Consider the following 22,241-nt stretch of genomic DNA (forward strand, 5'->3'; position numbering starts at 1 on the left):
TGCTAAACTGTTGGAATGCTCTGTCTTTGTCTGGATCTGACGGTCCACTGTATAGCAGCCAATGGAGGAAAGCAGAGGGCTCGGAAGCTACAATAGTGATGATGTAATCTCTTTTCAGTGCACTGTCACAGAGTAAATGTGTGCTGACAAAGGAAAATTCCCCTCCTTTCCACCCCACCTGCCACAAAGTTTGGGGAATTTTGACCTCGCAAAAATGCACAGCACTTCAGACACTGTAATTATCTTTGCGGGAGCTTTTGTAGGGCTCACTGACATTGAGGGAGTTTAGTAGTGGGACAGGTGCAAAGTTTTGCTATTGACTAATCTGGACCTTATCTGATTTATACTGTAACTTATATGCTCATGAACTAAAGCAACATCTCTGTGACTGGTTTCTGTCATCCTGCCTCCGACTCTCAACCCTAAACCAAAAGCCACAGTCATGCAGAGATCAGACACTGTGTAATTCCCCTTTTTTGCTCCCATCAAACCTCATACATGCTGAAAATAGTATGACATGGCGCAGAGATCGGAAGATGGAGGAGAAAAAATGAAAACAGTTTGACAAAAAAAAAACTTAAAGCAAGAGAAGGAAAAAAACTTTCCATAATGAAATCTGTGATTCTGATGATGGTGTGTTGCTGCAGGCCATCTCCGCTGCCACACAGTGATGACATGCTCGGTATTGTCCTGACATGTCTGTCAGTTGCTACACTGTCTCTCTGTTTGGCCTGCACACACTCTCTGGAGTGGATTACTGAACTCTGCTCAGAGAAGAATCAAAACATCAAGCAGAGTTACAGGCCCGTGCCCCATGCAGAGCCTATGTGGGCAGTGGTGGAAAATAATTCCACATACAAAAACCACAGAGGTTTTGCTGTTGTCCCTCCTGTGGACAGAAATCTGAGAAGCAGGCAGGAATGCGTGAGGGCTTGGTCATGGCTGAGCTCAAAACAAATCTCAATGCGTAGACAGGTCTGTTCAGCTTGTCCTCATTCCTGTTCATGCTTACAACTGTTTTCATTACTTTCAGGAGCCGCTTTTACCATGTGATGTGAAGTAAAACAGAAATGCTGGCACAACAAAACACTGCGTGTGGTTTTCTCCTGAACATTCTTGCTTTTAAGTTCTCTAAAATAGCGAAGCATTCTTGCTGTAGTGCTGTGTTGTGCTTTGTTTCCTGTACTGAAACTCAAAAAAATCCCTTGTCAGATTGCTCCAAAATTCCACATCCTTTGCTTTGGAACCAGGGAATCCATTTCCACCCTGTGAGTTCCTGCTCTGCTCTTAGTAAAGCTGAGAGGGAAGAATGAGACCACTATGAGCCAAAGGCTTCCTTTGCTAGATTCAGATGACTTTTTAAACAAACAGAAGTTTCAGGTGAACTGAATGAAGTAAGTGTGCAGGAAAATGTCCCACTATCACTACTATTCATTCTGTATTCTGTATTGTTACCTCAGCCGTTAACAAAAAGCATAGAAATAACTCAATATTGATGTCAAAATAACTACAGTGTATAACAGAAGAACACTTGTCTGATAAATTAGGCTGTAGTCTTTTTGTTCCATGTTGCTCCAGGTGCAAAGGGCAGATAGGGCCGGCTAATAACAAACATGGCTGCTTTCCCAGTTTTTCCTCTCTCGCTGCTTGTTTCCTGTGTGTTTCATTGATGTATTCCTGGATACCCTGCCTACAGCCTTGCTGCACGAGAAACACATTTGAAACTGAAAGCTGTCTTGTAAATATGAAGATGGGCATGTGCTTGCATGTATAATACATGCATGTAGAAGCTCTTTAAGTTGAATGTTAATATGACACTCCACATTTTGACCATATACTAACTGCTTCTTCCAGTGTTAAAGTGTATCTTATAATGTTTCTGTGTATCTCTCTACAGAACTAGTGCTTAGTTCAGCGGTTAACATTACTGTTAGTGCTAGGGAGCTGTGTTTGTGTTTACATGGTACTCAGACTTGCCTTGAACGCTGATGGGGAGGTAGTCACCAGTGGCTGTTTGCTACTAGAAAGAGAAAACCTGCACCTGTACACATCCTGGTTTGCTGTTGTGCCCTGGATGTTCACCTTTTGCCTCATTTTTAACAGACCCTAGAAACCTAAATCAGGTGTTCAAATAAATACCCAACACTTTTTAGGCAAACACTCTGCAAGATGCAAATGAGGGGCTCACAGAGAACTCCAGTCAAAACGTGCATGTTTTCCTCCTCTGTGACTTGTGGGGATGCAATGTCCTGATTACTGCCAGCCGGAGGGGGTGTTGTGTTAATTGCATTCTGCCTCACTGTGTATCCATGACTAAAACAAAAGAATTACTGGGACAACTATCTGATGTTGTCTTATTAATAAAGCAGATGCTTATTTGCATGCCTTTTGCTGTCATGTATTTTAAAATCAGTGTTTTTTTTTTGGTGTTTAATTGAAACAGAAGTATTGAAAACACTGCACCCTGGGCTGCTGCTGAAAATGAGATGTGGCTTGCATGGAACTGGCTCGGGAGCATGCTAAACCACAGTTGCAGAGCAGGCTGGAGTGTGCTAGTAAGTGCAGTGCAGTGCAGGCCAACAGCAGCACGCTGTGCAGGTTTGCACTGTAATTTTCTGGCACAGACTGTGATTTAGCAGGGCACCACTGTTATGCAACACTAGCTGACTTATCGCAGTCCAAATGACTGTATGAATTGATTAACTCTGTGGCCTGCCTGTTTATTGAGCTGAAAGTGCACTGGGCTACGCATAACTTTGCTACCCTGTTGTTGTCCATTTTGTGTCCTCAAGTCTCTCCACATGCAGAACTGTACATATATAAACTACTTGCCATTTCTGACAAATAATGCTGGTTGCAGAGACACACCTGAGCTTTCCACTCTTTCCTCAGTTGGGGAATTAGGCTGTCCTCCATGCTGTAGGGGACAACACAGTCAACCAGGCTTCTCCAGAGACATGGCAGAGAGTCCCCCCGAGGTTTTCTGCGAGGATAATAAGCCCTTCCTCTGTTGACCCCCTCACCCCCTTTACTGCGCAGATCCTCATGTCAACTCATACTGAAGCTTTCCCCCTCTCCCCAGCACTGCACGCTGGCAAGATCCTATTATTACTTATTTTTCTGCCTCCATCCTTGCAAACTTAAAAGAGTTAGGCTAATTTAAAAATTGTACAGTACATCTTGTGCACTAGGCACACAATTAATGTCTGGTGGCAGCACAGGAGCTATTTGGCCAATGATATTAATCAAGCTTTCACCTTGACTCTGGCCTTGCAAGATGGCTGGCTGTGTTTTCCTTTGTCCTCTCTCAGCTAAGGATCCTATTGTTTCCTCTGTCACTGATATTAGTCTGTGGGGAATCCTTGTACACTTGCATTCCATTATGGCTGTCCCTATTCATCTGTGCAATCAAATTACTTGATGTGCTTTACCCTGATTGCTGCAGAGGTGTATAGTTATGTGTTGTGTATATACAACTTGTCCAGACAGCCCCGTCAAAATTAAGAACAAACCAACATGTCATTCCCAAAGTATTCCATTCTTAAAATTTCAGCAACACAATGAGTTCCTATTGTAGGTTTCAAGTTCCCTGAGAGCTATCTATTTTTTTGTTGCTGACAATATTTTAATTCTTTTTTCCTGTCAGGATGTTATCTGATCTGAGCGTTCAGTTAATGTGTCTGTGTTTTATCAACAGATACAATGTTGTTGTTGCATGGACACATAGCCTATGATTTTCTCTCTAAACACTTAATGCTTACATTATTTCTGAGTTTGTGATTAAAATGTGCTTTACCTTATCGTGGTAAGGGTGGTCTAATCATGAAGTCCTCTGTGATTTGGTTTGTTTGCAACCTGTGTAATCAGGCAGAGGATGTGAGGGGACAGGGCAGTGGATGACTTCCAAACATCACAGGCATCTGTCATATTGACACCTCTGCTGTGAGAATCTGTCGGGCAACTGTCGACTGACCTTACTGCTCATACACAGTAGTACACAAAGACTTAACTGCTCTCAGCCTGGCCCTGTCCTCAGCCCAAACCCACACTTCCGTACTACTCACTTTTTGCAGTTTGAAATACAGTAACTAGACTTGCAAGCAAGTATAACAGGGCCCAAGCACCCAGACACAATATAGACAAGGAGGCTCACCGGCCCAAGACATTTGGGAAACCAAGAAGCTAGCGGCCAATATTATCATTCCCTAAACCCTAGGCTCTCACTAGCAGGGCTGAAATTTTAAATTTGTTTCCAGTAGGAATAATCAGGCCTTGTGATTGGTATTCTAATAAATATTAGTATGTGTCATACATGCTTGTTATCTCTAAGCATGATGATTTTCAGGAATATTATTGACTGCCTCCATTTTATTTCCACTGTTAGTAGCCATGGGCCACAGGAGTAAATGGCTGTATTGGCCTGGGCCCAGCTAGGACTAGCACCGGGCAAGTGACCAATACTCACTGATGGGCACACACACATGCACACAGCATGGTTCTCTGGCATGCAATGTGTGTGACCACTGGATGCCCCCAGCCTCGAGCAGGCACGCTACACACTGAAACATCTCATCTCCGGCACCAGCCTTCACACAATCGAAATACCATATTCTGGGCGCTCCGGTAGCTCACCTGGTAGAGCGTGCACCAAGCGCACCATGTCCTAAGGCTGAATCCTTACCGCAGCAGCCTGGGGCCCTTTGCTGCATGTCAACCCCCTCTCCCTCTCCTCCCCCTTTCCTGTCTCTCTTCAGCTGTCCCTATCTAATAAAAAAAAAAAAAAACTAAATAATAATCTAATTGACATTGTGATTTATGTCTGATGACCCACTCTTGTTTATCCTTGTTCAAACTTTCCTACAGTTCCACAACTCTGCTGCTACCGGCACTGCTGTGACATTGATCCAGTGGAGCAAAATTAATCTGAACATGCTAGATTCATAAGATGTGTGAGCAGCACTGCGGGCTTACTCTGATTTGTTTCGCTTGTGTGTCCCTGTGATCCGAGAATGAAGTAATAGCAGGCTTGGAAGCTTTTGGCGGGCCCCCCTGTCTCAGCCCCAACCCCCCCTCTTCTGGCACGTGGAGAGGCTGAATTATAGACGGCAAACACACAAACTATTCACTGAACCCTCCCTCTTGCATCAACACTGTTAATTATACTGCTGCTACTCTCGCATCCTTTTTTAATCTTCAGCTGATGGAAACTGCTGCATCCCAACACACACACTTGAGCACACACAGAGGCGTGTGCCAGCCCCATGCTGAGCTGGGAGTATTTATTTTGTAACAGATAGGTTCACTGCTTTTCAGATATTAAGAGGGGCATATTTACCTTTCGTTGGGTGAGTAGAGGAAACTGCGTGCCCCCTATAAACACCTCTCTGCCGCAGTCCACACTACCCTGTTTAACAAGGCACACTGCTGGGAAATGCTCCCATTGCATTGGGGTTAATCTACAGTTAGTGGCCTGGTTGCTCAGTTCAGAAAGACAAAATTTTGTCAAACACAAATAATAGCTGCATTTTTTACTACAATGTAACAAGTGGAAATATTTCAATATAATAGCAATAAAACCTACAGTTGTTAAATTCAAATGCGTGACTGCCAAGGTGGGATTCACCTTACAGCCTCTTAAAGGAGCTGTCAGTGGAAGCAGCAGGTGAAAGAGACTTTGCAAGCTAGGGGTTAGTTTTGAAATCCAAAGCTTTTTCACCTGGAGGAAACGGTCCAGTAGGTTGCTGGTAAAAGGTTCACTGTTTGGCAGTGTGCCTGTGTGGAAATGGTTGTCAGTATGTTTTCTGTGTGGGGCAGGATGGAGGTGGAATTGTCATATTAAATTTCTTTTAAAGGTGTTTTTTGAAGCTCCTGTGTTAGTTATGCCATCTGATATCAAAGTATGTTTGCCTTTTCAGTGAACCTCAGCAGGCTGATTTTCCTGATGTGTCGAAATTCTGGGCAGCCAAGGACACTTATTCTGTATTCAGTAACAAAGTAGCAAGCCAAATTCAGATACCAGATACCAGAGAACAAAAGCTAAAAAAAATGCTTGTTTATTTGTATTTAATCTACACAGCTCTGCCCCTTCCTCATAGTATGTGTACCTGGGCTGCAGTTGTCCAGGAAATTTGTTGTTTCAAGTGTTTTTAATGAAGTAGCAAATAATGCTAAAATACCATTTCTGGCAAATAATTATTCAGTGTATGATCTGGGGGGTGGGGGCTGCTCAGATTTTGGATGGTTGTACACAGTCACAATAGCCCAAATGCCAATGATTACAATGTGAGTGTGCTTATCAAGCACCTGCATGTGAAAGTCTTGTCTTAGTGGCAGTTGATAGGGTGGACTTTGGGCTTTATTGTCAGTTTTTGGCACTCTACAATTCACTTTATACACACACAAAACCCATGGTTGTTGTTGACCAATGAACCTGCTAATAATCAACAGCTGTTTGACCCATTTATACCAGACTGCTGTAACAGGTAAATCCCTGATCACAAGCGATCACACAAGACCTGTCTGTAACTACATTTCGCCACACACACACCAATACTGCTACTACTACACATTATTGCTATACTACTACTAAACTCATGAAGTGTACCAGAACTGAAATGCAGTATTTCTTAAACAGAGTTGTCAACTTTCAGTTCATTACTGCAAAGTTTACAATAGAGATAAGATATGGCAGACAGTGCAGATATAGGGATGTAACATTCTAGGATATAATTTCTTTCTTCATCGCCTTATTAAAAGATTGAGAAAAACAACATTTATGGTTGGGAGGACTACAAATCACAGCCACTATCTATGTTTGGCAACAAGAATACAATCCCTCACTGACTTCACACCTGTGAACACTGCCTGCTGGGTAAAAAGTGGGAAACACTGCAGCAGAGTTAAACCCAAGGCTCAGCAGTGGTGGTATTTGGAGTTTGTTTTTGAAAATTTAATTTAAACACGACCACCATGTTTATTGGCATGTGCTGAACAATAAAATAAATGAATTTTATTGTTCATTTATATTAAGAGTCGTTAGGGAGACAAATTGGGCAGACCCCTTTGTTCTGGGCAGTCCTGATTGGACTCTACCCAGAGACCATAACTTGCATTTCAAACATGGGATTTCCAAGAAAAGGTAATCTTAGTTTGAGACAGGTGTTGCAGAAATAGCATTTCTATGAGCTGGCGGGGGACAGAAAAGTATTGTCTTTGATGTTTGCAGAAACAAAAAGCAGTTTGGTTTGTTTTATTCAAAAATAACTATTGTCCCATGAGTTCCCAGAGTTTATTCTTATGAGCCAAATCGACTGCTTTGTGTTCTTGTAGTTTCTGTAGAATTTGGTGTTTTATGTTCAGGGTTTGGCCTGGTCATGTATGTGTGTGTGTGTGGGAGCCTTTGTCTCTGCATGTACCAGTCCATGTGCATCAGGAGTTCACTCACTATCTCTCTAATGGAGTCCTAGGGTTGGAGGCGGGCAGAGAGGGCAGGGAGAGGGAAAGTGCAGCCTAGAGGAGACTTCCACTTTTAAACCTCATCTCGCAACTGCTGCAGTCCAGCAGCCAGGCAGCCACCTCATTAGAATTTTTTACATTCCTCTTCAGGCAGCAGCACACTGCTTCCTCTCCATTGCTCTTTATAACGCACAATTTTTAAAGGCTGACGAGCTTAAATCTCAGCCTTCTCAATAAAGACTAGTCATCTATAACCCTACATCAAATATGCGGCACTAAACCAACTCTGGCTCAGCCTCTGTAGATTAATGTATTTATGGACCATAAAGTTGTAAAACTTCTGTGCAGACTGTTGGTGATGGCTTTACATACTTTAAATCAATTGAATACAAGCCTATTTAAGACTGTGGACATTTTTTCATCTTTTTGTTTTGACGGGGCAGCTTATAGATTAGAGTATAAGAAGTAGTAACCCTTCTTCACTCTGGACAAGCAGAACAGCTAAGCTGTTAGCGGTGCAATTAGATTTTTTTGAGAGGTAAATGGCCCTCTAGGAGTTGGACAAAGGCTTTCATTGTCAAACTCCTGGCCCACCCAGATAATGACATTGAAAATAGGAATGGGTTTACCATTGCTAACTATAAACTATGTCAAGTGTTTCAAGTGTCTATTTATCCTGCTGTCTCTCCCACGTAAAATGTGAAACCCTGGTGGAGTACTTTCTGGATAAGAAGAGAGGAAGGTTCGAGGACACCCTGCTGGAGATAATGGCAATGAATATATTCTGGCGCTCCTCCAGATCTGTCTTCTTGTGTAAGGCTGTGAGTGAAATTCACTTTGCCAGTGGTTAGCTATGCCCATTACTCACTGAACTGTGCTGCAGTGATAGCGAGGGGCCCAGAGTTAGGGCAGAGCAGCAGCACAGAACAATGGTGATTATGAATGTTGATACACTGCCACCGGTTTTTGGAGTGCTCCAACTACACGTGGTGTTTGCATTGCATGTGTGGTCAGTAGAACAATTTGTCGTTGTCATGTCATGGCAGACTTTACAGTGTTTTATCGCTTGGACAGTCAGTGATGATCTTTTCTCAAAGAGTTTGCCTGAACATGCCCCCCCACACACACACACACACACACACAGGCGTTCATCACTTCCTCCGCTGAAATTGGTGGAATTCCAGGATCTCGGCTCGCGGTTGGATGACGCTAGTATTGCTTGTCTGCCAGCAGGCCTGTCTGTTTTTCTCTGAAGGTGTCAGGTTCTCAGGTTTGCTCAATCAGACGGGCAGGTTTGTGCTTGGTTCTCAGCCAGATGTACATACAGGAGGAGGGAGCAGATAGAAGTAAATAAGAGCAACGCAGATGGAGACGGGAGTGGTGGAGATGCTTCGTTGCTTCCTGTGCATCTGTTGTGACTATGGGAAGCCGTGGTTAGGCTACACCTCAGTGGATGTGTTGAGACCCCAGTTTACCCCTCACTCCTCAAAACTCCCTCCTTGAAAGGAAATTATGTTGTGTAGGAGTCAGTTTTTACTGCAGAATTTTTCTCTTCTGAAGCTTAAATTCTCTGTCTGACCGGTGCACAACTTTGTGGGAAAGCGTTCTCACTGTGGAAGTTTGAGGTTTAACTGCAGTTTGGCTCCAGTCTTTAGTCGCTCTCATTGTCATTTATACAAACTGGTTTTTCCTATGTTACTTCCCCAAATCTCAGTCATCTGTCAGTTAATATGTGTTGTGGCAGTGAGTCAGTGGATTATAGAACAGCTAAATGATCCTGATATGATTGTCATACAAACACGGTCAACACAGATAATTTTCTGCTTTTTGTTGAAAGCCTTCTCGCTATTTTTCTATCAAGGTGAGCCATTCTTTTGCCTTCCTGTGCTCATCACAAATGTATCCTTCTAGTTCTTTGATGCTTCTGTTTCCCTTGTTTCCAAATTCTGAATCAGTGTTTGCTTCATCTCTATCTGTCCAGTTTCCCTTGCATCCAATTAATTTGGTTTTCCTGGCAGGCCTCATATACACAGCCATAGTGAGGTTCCTGTGCCAGGCAATTTTCAAAGACTTCACTATGTTGGAATGGGGCCCCAGTTTTGCCCAAGCCAGGACAGAGGGACCTTTGTGCCTGCTGCCTAACAGCCCAGTCAGCCCTTAAAGCACGGAAAGATTAGAAGACAGGGAGAACCAATGGGCTAAATGGTAGGGTGCCTGTTTGAAAGCCAATGGTGTCAGCCAAACAGCCCCTTAGCTCCATTGAAGCACGCAGTAATTACAAGCTTGTAGGGCAATCCTTCGTCTCCTTTGTCGCGGCTTTGGAAACACTTGCCCAGTCTACTGGGAAACGTCATTCCCCCTCTGTTTGGAGACCCAGGACGAAGAGTCTTTCAACCCCAGCATGTTGTCCTATCTCTCTGGGACACCGGCTAGTCAAGCCAGCTCAGCAACAGGGATGCCCCTCCAGGAGGCCCTGGCTTTGAGAATGTCTAGCACCCCATGCTGTGTACTGATGATGACTCAGGTCTTGTTCTTTTAGTTGCTCTGATTTTTGTGAGTCAGATTTGACAAGACTCAGACCCTAGGTTTATGTTTCTGATTCATCCCACTACAGTATTCATCTGTTCTGCTGTCTGTCTTCCACCTTTTAATTCCAGGTAGTATGTGTGTGTGTTTTGTCACAAGATCCTGGAAGGCCTGCTGTCTGAGTCACCTGTAACACATGCAGGCTTGGTCTTTTTCTCTATCAGAGCGCAGTCCTCTATGTCTAGACTCGTCCCTACAACCAAAACAACAAATTTTAGCATGTCAGAGGTGTGCCATCATATCACCAGCCTTTCGTCTCTATCTGTACCACTGCTTTGCTCATCTCTCGACGGGCCTGACGGACCAGCTGGGAGGTCAGAGCCCCAATTACAGGAAGTTAACCTCATTTAATCAACAGGCTCAAACTGTCTGGACATGTCCCACAGTCCTGTGAAAAGTCTGTTTAATTCTGCAGGGGATGGATAGAGGATGGCAGGGTGTTATGTTGTGGTTCTTTTGTTTTTTCTTGTTCCCTCCTAGCTTCTCTCTGACTGTCTCTCGTGCTTTCAACCTGTCTCTGTCAAACAAATGTACACAAGACACACTGTGTCAGTCTCTGTGCCACACTATGCATTTTAATCTGAAAAGACCCTGAAGCCGTCGCCTGTCTGCGTGTCCGTCAGCGGGGAGATTAAAGGCCTGTTTTCTGGGACGTGTGTGTGTGTGTGCGTGCTCGTGTGTGTTGCTTCTATTCTTTTGTCTGTCCCTGTGGACACTCTGCAACATAAGGGAATGAGGCCCAACACTCTGGGACTGGACCTGCAGTTTAACTTACATTCCTTGACTATTTTCACTCTTATTCATGTCAGAGAAATTCGGGTGTTAGTAGGACATGAATGAGTTTTTTAAATTACTTAATGAGTTTTCATTAATCTGCTTAACTACCATGTCCAAAGAATAGGTGCCCGTTCATTAGCGGAGTGTATAGTTGGGAACCTTCCTTATATGACAGATGAAAGATCACAGTGGTGATATTTTCTTTCATCTTATTTATAATTTCTTCTGGCTGAAGATTTCATATCATGAAACCATGAAACTGTTATATCCTGGGTTTGAATCTGAAAATTGCCTTGTCCATTTCATTTGAAGTTATGCAAATAAAATTGCTCTTATCAGCTTATTATCAGACTGTTTTTAGGATATTAGGCTTCATATGAAACCCTCTATAACACTACTCATTTATGTTTGTGGTTCAAAAAAGTTGAAATATGGAGGAGCATAATTTTACTGCAAACCAAATAACAGTTCGACACACTGTTGGACTAGAACAGGAATTATGCCTGTTATTCTTACTTTAGGATCTTATGCTGCTTGCTTTTGCTTGATATTGGACTAACAAAAGTGGTCTTTACTGTATAATATGCACAGGTTTAGAGGTTTATTCTCAGACAACACTATGTTTTGAAGATGCTTTGTCTCAGGCAAACTGAATCATCTCCAGAGCCTTGAGATTTTACGCTTGCCCTCTTTTCCTGACTGATGTTATCAAACAAACTGCATTGTCTAGAGAACATCTGACCCATCTCTCAGTTGACTGTGCCACTGTGGTAATGTTGTTGGTCACATGGTATTATACACTTTCCATTTATTTGACTTAGAATCATCTATGTCTTTTATTACTTTATTGTTTAAAGCAAGCGTGAGTGTCTTCTCTCCTATAAGTAAGTGTATGTGTTTTTGTTAGCATAAAGTTGGCTCTGATGTTGGGATGCAGTGTGAAGGTGGCTGTGCTGTAGGCCCGTCACAGTGTACTGATTGCTTGTGGCTAATGTGATCATGGCCACAGCCAGGCAGGGCTGACTGAGAGTGGAGCCTTTATCTCCCCCATGTGTCTCACTGCCAAATTGGCCCGATTTGTCAGGCAGGGGATCATCACCCACTTCTCAGATGACTTTCAAAGGCCCCCTTTGCTTTTTGATGTGCAGCTTGGGATATTTGAAAAAGGAAACTGCAACTTGGCATTACAATTCACTAATGTTGGCTACTAAAGGGGCACACCAAGAGACGTCAGACAAGTCACAAGCCAAGTGTCAGTGACACAAGGAGGTTTTGAGGTATGACAGGTGAGGAAAATTAAGTGTTTTGATAGATCCAGATGATTTTTCTCACATATATGTAATCTTGGTTATGACATAAGTCCTGAACAGGTTTATTGAATTGCCAACTGAGTCATCTTTACCATTCTCTTGGGATAAATTAACTGATTAGGGCAAAGGCATAATTTTGCTCAGACTTTCAAGAAATATCACACACATTATTGAACTAATTTTGAATTTGGCTGAGCTTTCATGTTTCTCCCTCGATGTTTATTCTGAAATTGGTTTGAAAAGTAGGCCCCCTTATCTGAAATTGAACATGCCAGTGACTTTTCACTGGCTTGTAAAAAGCCGTCAAAGGAAAATAAAATCATCCACGTTCTGTTCTGCAGGCAGGTTTGTTGATTTATATCTCACTTTCTACGGAGAAGAAACGACAGATACTAAAGTTCTTTTACTAGATGCCCTAAAACCACACTGAATCGAAACCTGTTTTGATTTTAGGTCAGATGTGGCGTTGATGAGTAATAAATATTTAGAATTTTCAGAGTTGTAAAAAAGTGGAGATATTTGCTTGCTTAGCTTAAGAAGTGAGATTGTAATTACCATTGAGCTTTCTCCCATGTCAAGGAGAGTGTAACAGGGCACTAATCAGAGCCAATCAAGTGTAAAGTCAAATGGTTTTCCAATATTAAGGATAATATTTCAACAGCTTATTAATTTAAGACCTGTTACCCAGCTTGGTTTCTCTTATTTCCAGTCTTATATATGTAAGGGAATGTTGTGTGAGTCAGGAAACAGATGTATTTGTGTATCTGCTCTCCAGACGCTTACTATATGTACTAACTGATTTTTCTTTTCTTTTCAGGATTGTATGTTTGGAGTAAGAAAAATGCCAAGTGGCAGTGTCGACACAGTTGAGGAAGCAGTATGCAGGCTTGAGTGCTGAAGAGGTGGTCTTCCCCCTTCCCTTTTTCTGCCTCTTCACTTGTTGATCCAGACAATCAACCTGCTCATGAAGTCAGGGAGCAGCATCCCATCTCAGAGGCAGCGATGTCTCCCTACTAAGTGCCTTTAGCCTTTGGCACTGGTGTCATGACCAGCCTGAAGTGCCCACCCATGGAGCGCACTGTTGGGGGTTCCATCCCCGCCACTGATGAGTTTTACACCCGCCACCTCCGTATGGTCAATGGAGGGGCTGTGCCAACTCGCACAGATAATGTCCATGCCACTGTGAGCACAGGAGTGCCTAAAATGGGTGTACGGGCTCGGGTGGCTGACTGGCCCCCAAGGAAAGACATTACAGGGGTTGTGTGGCACTCAACTACAGAGCCTGAGAACTCTGGTGTGCCCTCTGCTGGAAAAAGTCACATTAAGTTAGGCTCTATAATGAGCCCTCAGGACTCCTCAATGCTACGTAACATTCACAATACTCTGAAGAATCGAACCCAGGCCCAGGCTAACAACTACAGCCCTGACACCCATTACCTAGCCCCGGGAGACTATCGAGGTCCTGCACATAGAAACCCACGACAGAGACGCATCCGTCAGCGCAGCAACAGTGACATGACTATCAGTGAGATGGAAGGCAGTGGAGACAGTGGAGAAGATTGGGGTCCAACATCGGGAGTCAAATGGTCCCCTCTTCATCGTGAATATGGTAGCACCTCTTCAATAGATCAGCATGGAGCATCTGGAGAAAGCTTCTTTGAAATGCTTAAGGGCTATCAAGGGGACAAATTTGACCAGCGTAGCCCTGCTCCAGAGAAACTGGAGGACATGCTGAATGTCGGGACCAAGCAGGCCAACACTGATCTCCAGGAGGATGCCATAGAGAGCCAGCCTCCTAAAGCCAAGGACAGAGATAAGCCCCCAAAGAGACGAACTAAATCTGAGACAGGGAGTGAGTCTATATTCCGTATACTTCGGAACGTGCGGGGTGAGTCAGACTCCCCCAGAGTGGGGTCTGACGTAGAGGACAGCCGGACAGAAGACATGGGCCCCCCTCTCAAACCCTGGGTGTGTCAGAAAGGCTTTTCCCACTATGATGTTCAAAGCATGCTGTTTGACCTCAACGAAGTTACTCAGTTGCGGCAGATTGCAGGCAAGAGGAAAAACACCACCACAGGGGCATCTGCTGCTGCTGTAGCCTCGGCTACCTCCACCCTCTCATCCACACACAGCTTGCCTTACAGCTCCCCAAGTGGCAGCCAGGAAGAGCTCAATTCGAGGGACAGTCCTGGTCTGGATGCAGGGGATGAACAGAGCAATGAAATGCTGCTAAGTTGCCCCTGCTTCCGCAATGAGATAGATGCTGATGGCTATGGGAGGCGCAGATTGGGAGCAGGTGGGGCAGGGTATCATGGGCTTGTGGGTGGTGGAGTAGGTAACAGTGGTTCAGGGACCCTGAGTGGGGAAGGAATCTTGTATGAAACATCTGTGAGCACGCACTGCACAAATGCTGGTGTAGCAGTGCTAGAGGGTCCAAAGGAAGGCCCCAGCACAATCAGCGAAAAGGGCAAACAATACATTGTGGAGCACGTGGACCTGGGAGCCTACTACTATAGGAAGTTCTTCTACCTTAGGGGTAAGATTCATTTAACTGCTTTCATTACATATACTCATTAGCATATGAATGTGTGTTGTTTAAAGCAGTTTGATATTACCTAGCAGATGTTTTTAAATTTTGCTTCTCTGCCACTTCCTCCACCTCAGAGCACTGGAACTACTTTGGGATAGACGAGGCGCTGGGTCCAGTGGCAGTGAGTTTGCGCAGGGAGAAGCTGGAGGAGGACAAGGAGCACGGCCAGCAGTATAACTACCGCCTCATCTTCAGAACCAGCGAGGTCAGCCATAGTGTCCTATTCTTCCTACACCCCAACCTCAACCTCAGCACCACATCCCATCAATCCTTCCTCCTCTGGAGTGAATCTGCCCACAGCATTTAATGATGCAGTCCGTTATTATTTTTGCACTCACAAATTTGGGAAAGTTAAGGAAATTATTTTGGTTGACATCATTCATTTTGTTGGCATTTTTGTGTTAATAGACAGTTAAGACATGCTTGCTTGGATCTTATATCCTGTTTATCTGTATAGAAGGTGTGTGTAGTTCAATTACAACTATGCCTGCTACATACTAGGAAGACCAGCTCGAGGTAAAACCAGTCTCAGTCCTTGTTTCTTATTATGCAACCAGCCCTCGGGCTAATCAGCTGTCACCCAGTATCAGCAATGTGTGAAGAAACTTCAGGAAGTGCACTCATCTTCCAGCCTCCAAGGCCTGTCAGTGCCCAACAACCTCAAACCACTGTGTGGAGAGCTTAACTTCTGTGTTTAGGTAAAAATAGACTTATTTAGTATAATAGACTTAGAGTAAAATAGACTTAGTCATATTTAGTTGCAATGTTGGCTCCCAGTCTTCCGTGTTTGGTTTGGGGTTTTGGATTATGGGATTTATTATATGGATGTACATTCTCAGACAAAGAGTAAAGGCACCTGCCTGAGGCTGTTTGTTGTGGACTGAAGTAGGACAGGTGCATGTGATTAAACCCCCGCACTTTAGACTGTAGTACAACAGGACCCCGCCCCCTATCCTACCTTCCAAACATGGGGAACACAGATCCATTGTAAACACAGGCCCTGCACAGCCTCAAGCTTGTAGGAGAGAACGTCTCGGTCCGTTCCAGCTGCTTATGATAGCCGAGTGATTGAGTTCACTCCCAGAGCCCAGCACAATGCAGACTTTGTGCACACAGAATGCTTGGACAAGCCCTCCCACCTCCTCTTCCTCAGTTCCACTTTTTATTTACCCAGGGCCTTGATTCATAATTGTCTTGTTGTTTTAGCTTCTTTAACAGTACAATAAGAGGATGGTGCTACTTTAAAAACCTCAACGAGGTTTTTCCTGTGTTTGGTCTGGCATGTTTTACTATCAGTATGTTCCATCTCCAAGAGAAAGTTCAAAGCACACCATGGATTCCTGAGATGCATTCTTTCTCTTCTCACACTCCTTTCTATAATCTCTGTCCATTCAGCTGACAACTCTTCGAGGTTCCATCCTGGAGGATGCAGTACCTTCCACCTCTAAGCACGGCACCACCCGTGGGCTGCCCATCAAAGAAGTACTTGAGTACCTTCTCCCTGAGCTGGATCTGCCCTGCCTCAGACTGGCCCTCAACACACCCAAAGTCACTGAGCAGCTGATGAAACTGGATGAACAAGGGGTAGGAGGATAAAGCATGATAAAGTGGTATTTTACAGAATTTTTGCGGCTCTGTACAATTGCTTGCCTGAATTTGTACAGAAAGGGAATTTGTATTTTGTGAGTTCCTGTGTAGTACTCTGTCCTGACATGAACTGTTAAAGAAATATATATCTGTTTCTGTGCTGTTCACCAGCTGAGTTTTCAGGTGAAGGTGGGGGTGATGTACTGCCGAGCCGGCCAGAGCACTGAGGAGGAGATGTACAACAATGAGACGGCTGGTCCCGCCCTGGAAGAGTTCCTTCAGCTGTTGGGGGAGAAGGTTCGCCTCAAGGGCTTCACCAAGTACAGAGCCCAGCTGGACACCAAAAGTAACAACTCCCAAATACACTTACTCACACATACTCACACAAAGAATTAGTGCTTTTATTCATTAGTGGCCCAGATTGTGATGCACCTTTAAAGCAACCAATTATTGTAGTTGACTTGATGTTTGATCACATATAAAACTGTAGATGTAATGTGTCTTTTGCTGCCTATCTCATGGCCTCAACTTTTTATTACTAGCTGTGCTGATGTAAGCTAGTTTCACTTTAATTTTAGCAATCAAAGAAAGGGCTTGACTCTTAAATTCAGGTCCAGGTAAGCTCCTTCATATTGCACTATACTTCATAGTGCTTGTATTTTGCTCCTTTATCTTGCTTTTGTTCAAATATTTCCTTTCACTAGACCTAATTTTCTCTCACCAGCTTTGTCCTTGTGACACTTTCACTTTACTTATCCTTTCTTTTCATCTCTCTTCTCTAAGTATCATTTTCTCTCTGGCGTGTCCACTACAGTAATCCCTCAGTGGTACTAATGAGCACATAGATGCACTGTGATTGCATCTGGCTTGACTAAAACATACAAAGATTTGGTGATTGAATGAAAAAGTATATAATTTCTGGTTTATGGCCTTGCTGTCTACAAAGAAAAACTGAATTAAAGTCTGATTAGTTAAACATTTAGACACTGGAAACTGTAAAGTCACACAAAAATGCAAAGGGCTCCACTTACAGGATGACACTTGAGTAAAACAGCTGATTGAGCATTGCTTTTGGCAGTCATCTTATCCAGGCTGACATTGATCCACAGTTCACTATTGTCTAGTTGTTATGGCTATAGTGAAACTGCATCCTGTCTTGCACAGAAAACACTGAGCACACAGAATACACATGTAAGAGAGATGGATGGCAGTAATTGTACAATGGTTCTCAACACTGTATTGCTGTTTTTCCTGCAGCGGATTCCACGGGCACTCACTCCCTATACACGACTTACAAGGACTATGAGATCATGTTCCATGTGTCAACTCTCCTGCCTTACACACCCAACAACAAACAACAGGTAAAGATGGAGAGCCCAGCCTTTGTGGTATACTACATTTAGTTGTGTATCAGGAAATAGAAAACTCCTTTGTTTGGAAACAGATGTACGGAAGAAAACCTTAAAGGAAGGTTAGATGAATTGCATCTATTCATCATTTAAATGAATGCATGATATAACTTGTATCAGGTATCAGATTTGATTTCCATCCAACTTTCATTCTGAAGAAACTTGTTATGTTTCGAGTGCCATGTGTTGTGTAATGACTTTATCATTACATGGAATGTACCATATGTTTGGTGTGACTTTGCTGTCAGATTCAAGTCCCAAACTTCTCTAATTAAGACTTTGTTGTTTTCCAATGACTAGTTGCTGAGGAAGCGCCACATAGGGAACGACATAGTGACCATCGTGTTCCAGGAGCCCGGTGCTCACCCCTTCACCCCCAAGGCTGTTCGCTCTCACTTTCAACATGTCTTCATCATCGTACGGGTACACAATCCCTGCTCTGACAACACATGCTACAGGTGGGTCTTTGTAATTGACCAGCAGAGATAACACAGCACAAAAATAGCTAAACTTGAAGTAATGAACAACCTATGGAGCTTAGACCTGTACGGTAAATGTGTGAGGATCACAATAGAAACAAGTGTCCAAGTCTTTTTTTTTATCTTCTACACATGTACACATGCTATGTGGTTAGTGTTTGTCAAAGAAAGGAAGGAAGGAAGAAAGAAAAAACAGTGTTGGTGTATGTGGCATGTGTGCTGAAGAAAACCTCTTCCTGGATAAGTACAGGTTTTGAAAAATCTGACAACCTATCAAAAGCCTTGGAAAGGTTTCCAGTTTACTCTTTCAGAGAATTATGAGTATGAAACTGCGATTGACACTGAGGTTAAGGTTAGCCCACCAGCTATGAATATATATAACCGTCTCTGGAGACTAAGGAGACTCATTACAATTTTAAGTAGGCCAGACTGACCAAACCCTGTAGCAATGTTGACTAAAAATCTGGTTTTATCTTCCCATCTCAGTGCAGAACTGGACCCTTTTTTATGGGACCCTTAAAAGCTCCACACCACTTTCAGTGCTACCAGCGGTGTTGTTTTTATGCAGGTAGCTACAGTAGCATTAAGACAAAAGCATTGACTGGAAGGCATGGGTCAAACATAAAAGCCTGTTGCGTGACCGTCCCGTCTTTCTGGATTGTGTATGTTCATGTCTTCTGTATGTCTGCATAAGTATACATTTGTTTGATTATAGTCAAATAGAATAGGTTAGCCCTGCAGTGGCTGTCGAACTGATGAGAGTTCTCCTCATCTTCTCCCCTGCTGACTGATTCTTGGCCTCGTGATGATCAGACTGCAACTCTGTGGCGGTCACACTTATGCATCGCTACCCCACCGCACACACACACACACTTTCTGTGCTCTGCATACACAGATATTATACACACATAGTTGCTCCCTATCCTGTTTCTCCTTTTTGCCTCTTTCTCATGCTCACTTGCACAGTTACACACATATGCACACACTTTTTCCCATGCACACTAATTCACTCAAAGGCTCTTTCTTCACACATACTCATATAATACAAGCCTCCTCCTTTCTCCTCTTCCTCTCCCTGCCTGCCACTTTGCCTTTGGGTAGCGTGAGCTGGAATGGTCTGAAGGAGTTAGTGCCATGCACATGAAGTGCTCTCTTCACCCGGGCATGCATGTGAGCGGGGAGGATTGTTGAGAGCAGAGTCCCCTCAGAGCTCACAGAGTCCGTGTCAGGAACGGACGGGTCAGGCCAGCCTTCTGTCTCTCAGCTAACACCAGCCTCAAAATTGGGCTAATTTATTTGGGGCCCTTCTTTTCATCTCTCTGGCAAGTTCCTTTTTTTCTGACCAGGTACGCCATCCCATCGACTAGTTGACACCTTCATTCAGCTTGCTTTTTGGCTTAAAGGCACATGTTTTCGTTTTTACTCTGGGAAAAAGAAAGGAGAAAGGGTGAATTGCTTGTTTGCCTTATGGATGAAATGGAGAGGCGCAGGACACAGAATCCTTGAGGACAATCTAGCTACCCCACCCAGAGACACTCACACACTCCCAGCCTTTGGCTTCTACTCACATTCTCTGGATCGAGGCACCGTATGTTAAGACTTCACTCCTGACTGTCTTTCCATCGATGCTTTTCCCTGATGGTTTGGAAAAAATTTTTGGGTCCAGACAAGAGAAGGATTAAGGAATAGCATAACTGAAGTGTCTGATTGTAGCTGCAGAACAGAATCGAGTTACCATCGACCGAGGATGCATTGATTATAACAAAGATTCAGGATATTGTTATAATTAATGGTCACTTTTTGGTGAAACTAGGAGGTAAGTTATAGGTGTTTGTGTAGATGTTTGTAGGTTGTGGTGTGTTTGTTTTGTTAAAACCATGCAGAGTAGTTGATGCAGTGATTTGACTTTGTCACTAGCTGGGTACCAAGCTCTGTGGATTTCAGCTGATTGCTAGTCACACATTTGCTAACATAAACACACACACACAGATTCCTACACGCACACATACTAGCTTGATTTCCCACAAAGAGATTATTGTTTGTTTTGATTTTTTGTCATCATTTCATATGACTGTGTCTTTATATGTTGCGTAAGGCCCTGTCAGTAATGGGGTGTCTTTACTTCTCTAATCTCTATTAATAAAGAGTATGTAATGATTTGTTGAGTCATCCAGTTATTAATAGCCTGTTGTTGCCTGCTGCTGAGATGTGGATAATGCTCAGGTCATATTGAGCCAGACCGGAGCATTAGAGGAGTAAGTGGCCCGGGGCCAGCGGGGTGCTAATCTGCTGCTTTCAACCGCTGCCTCAAAGTCACACGGGGCCAGCAAGGGAGATTGCATAACTAGACCTTTGTTTAGGAAACGTAGTTCATTTGTGCTTGCTAGCTCTAGCCGCAATACTGCTTCTCCATACCATGATGTAGCAGAGAGTGGCAGGGTATCAGCATTGGGAGCTGGCTTGTCAACTGTTATTGGATGTATAGTATTTATATGCTGGGGTGTAGTCAGGCATGGTTTGCAACATTTCTGCTACAGGCAATGGCTGTGTTATCTGTTTAATGGGCTGGATGGAGACTTGTCAGGACTGTCACATCAGCTTATGCAAGACCAAGTCTTGGATTTCTCGTTCTCATGGGCTTTTAATGTATTTGCTACTCGCTGGATGTATATATGCACTTATAGCCTCCATATAACCTTCACACTTTATAGTAGAAATGACACCGCCAGAGTGGGTACATACATGCTACCAACTGATTTGACAATCCAAACACGTCTTCCCAAATGGTAAATTAACCCCAATATGTTTGAAAGCACATTTTGCTGAATTTGTTCTACATTGAGCCTGTTTTCCTATGACAGGTATGAGACAGCATGACCTGCACCTGCACACTAATTTATAGTAATGCAACTCAGCCATTGTGTGCAAATCGAATAGGAGCAGTAGAGGGTAACAAGAGGAGAGCCTTGCCTGTAGGAATTCGAACGCCCTCCTTTATACTCACAAGTGAAACAGGTCAAAGCCAACAGTACCTTAGGGAAAACTATGTAAAGATGTCTCCACTAGACTTTTTTTTACAAGCCCATGTGCTGTTTGTCCTTGCAACTTTTAACTTTTTAACTTTTTTTCCCCCGCTTATAGGACATGGAAATAAGTTATGTTAGCTTTTAGTGTTTTTTATCCTGTGTCATGCTTCAGTTTTATGCACAACATCTTGTTGTGTTCATGCTATTTATATTTTATGTTATTTTATTTTCATGTATTTGTCTTCATATATCCACATCCAACACTCTATACAGTTTTTGTATAGATTGGTTTTGTATAGAATCAAACCAAACCATACTTTTAAAGTGCATTGCTGCAAAGGTCTATAAAAAGTGGTTTACAGGTATGGATTGTAATGTTTGTTTATTTACATACTATAGCAGTGACCTCAAACCCTTCCCCTCTTTTTTTCTCTCTGCAGCGTGGCTGTCACCCGTTCCCAGGACGTTCCCTTGTTTGGCCCACCAATCCCCAAGGGCGTGACCTTCCCCAAGTCCACTGTCTTCAGGGACTTCCTGTTGGGCAAAGTCATCAACGCTGAGAACGCAGCCCACAAGTCAGATAAGTTTGGTGCAATGGCAACACGCACACGGCAGGAGTATCTGCGAGACTTGGCAGAGCGTCATGTGACCAATACTCCAGTAGAACCCACTGGGAAGTTCCCCTTCATCTCTCTGGCACACAAGCGAAGGGAGAAGGTGCGTCCATACAGTGGGGCGGAGCTTCGGAGCCTGGGGGCCGTGACCTGGCAGGTTCATGCTGAAGATCAGGTAGCCGGTGCCGAACGCGAATGCCTGTTGGCAATTTCAAATGACTTCATCATCCTGTTGGATCAGGAGGCCAAAGCGGTCGTGTTTAACTGCGCCACACGTGATGTGATTGGTTGGTCAACGGGGAGCCCCGCCTCCATGAAGATCTACTATGAGCGTGGTGAGAGTGTATCACTGCGCTCCATCAATAACAACACAGAAGACTTTGGAGAGGTTGTCAAAAGACTGGAGGT

General features: G+C 43.7%; 1 protein-coding gene across 4 annotated transcripts in view; it reads left to right on the forward strand.

Annotated features, from left to right (window-relative positions):
• The window catches only part of LOC122861685 (signal-induced proliferation-associated 1-like protein 1), a 35,585-nt gene that overhangs the window by 2,756 nt on the left and 10,588 nt on the right, over positions 1-22,241 (forward strand). For 3 of the 4 annotated variants that reach the window (XM_044166447.1, XM_044166450.1, XM_044166451.1), the window contains exons 2-8: positions 12,946-14,664; positions 14,793-14,923; positions 16,114-16,302; positions 16,477-16,651; positions 17,563-17,666; positions 18,015-18,172; positions 21,660-22,239. In XM_044166447.1, the coding sequence (XP_044022382.1) occupies positions 13,173-14,664; positions 14,793-14,923; positions 16,114-16,302; positions 16,477-16,651; positions 17,563-17,666; positions 18,015-18,172; positions 21,660-22,239 (2,829 nt within the window). In that variant the 5' untranslated portion in view covers positions 12,946-13,172. Of the gene's footprint in view, positions 1-2,443; positions 2,556-12,945; positions 14,665-14,792; positions 14,924-16,113; positions 16,303-16,476; positions 16,652-17,562; positions 17,667-18,014; positions 18,173-21,659; positions 22,240-22,241 lie in introns of all 4 variants that reach the window. The other variant, XM_044166449.1, reaches the window with a different exon arrangement.

This window comes from Siniperca chuatsi, linkage group LG15, assembly GCF_020085105.1.
Source record: "Siniperca chuatsi isolate FFG_IHB_CAS linkage group LG15, ASM2008510v1, whole genome shotgun sequence".
Classification (NCBI taxonomy): domain Eukaryota; kingdom Metazoa; phylum Chordata; class Actinopteri; order Centrarchiformes; family Sinipercidae; genus Siniperca; species Siniperca chuatsi.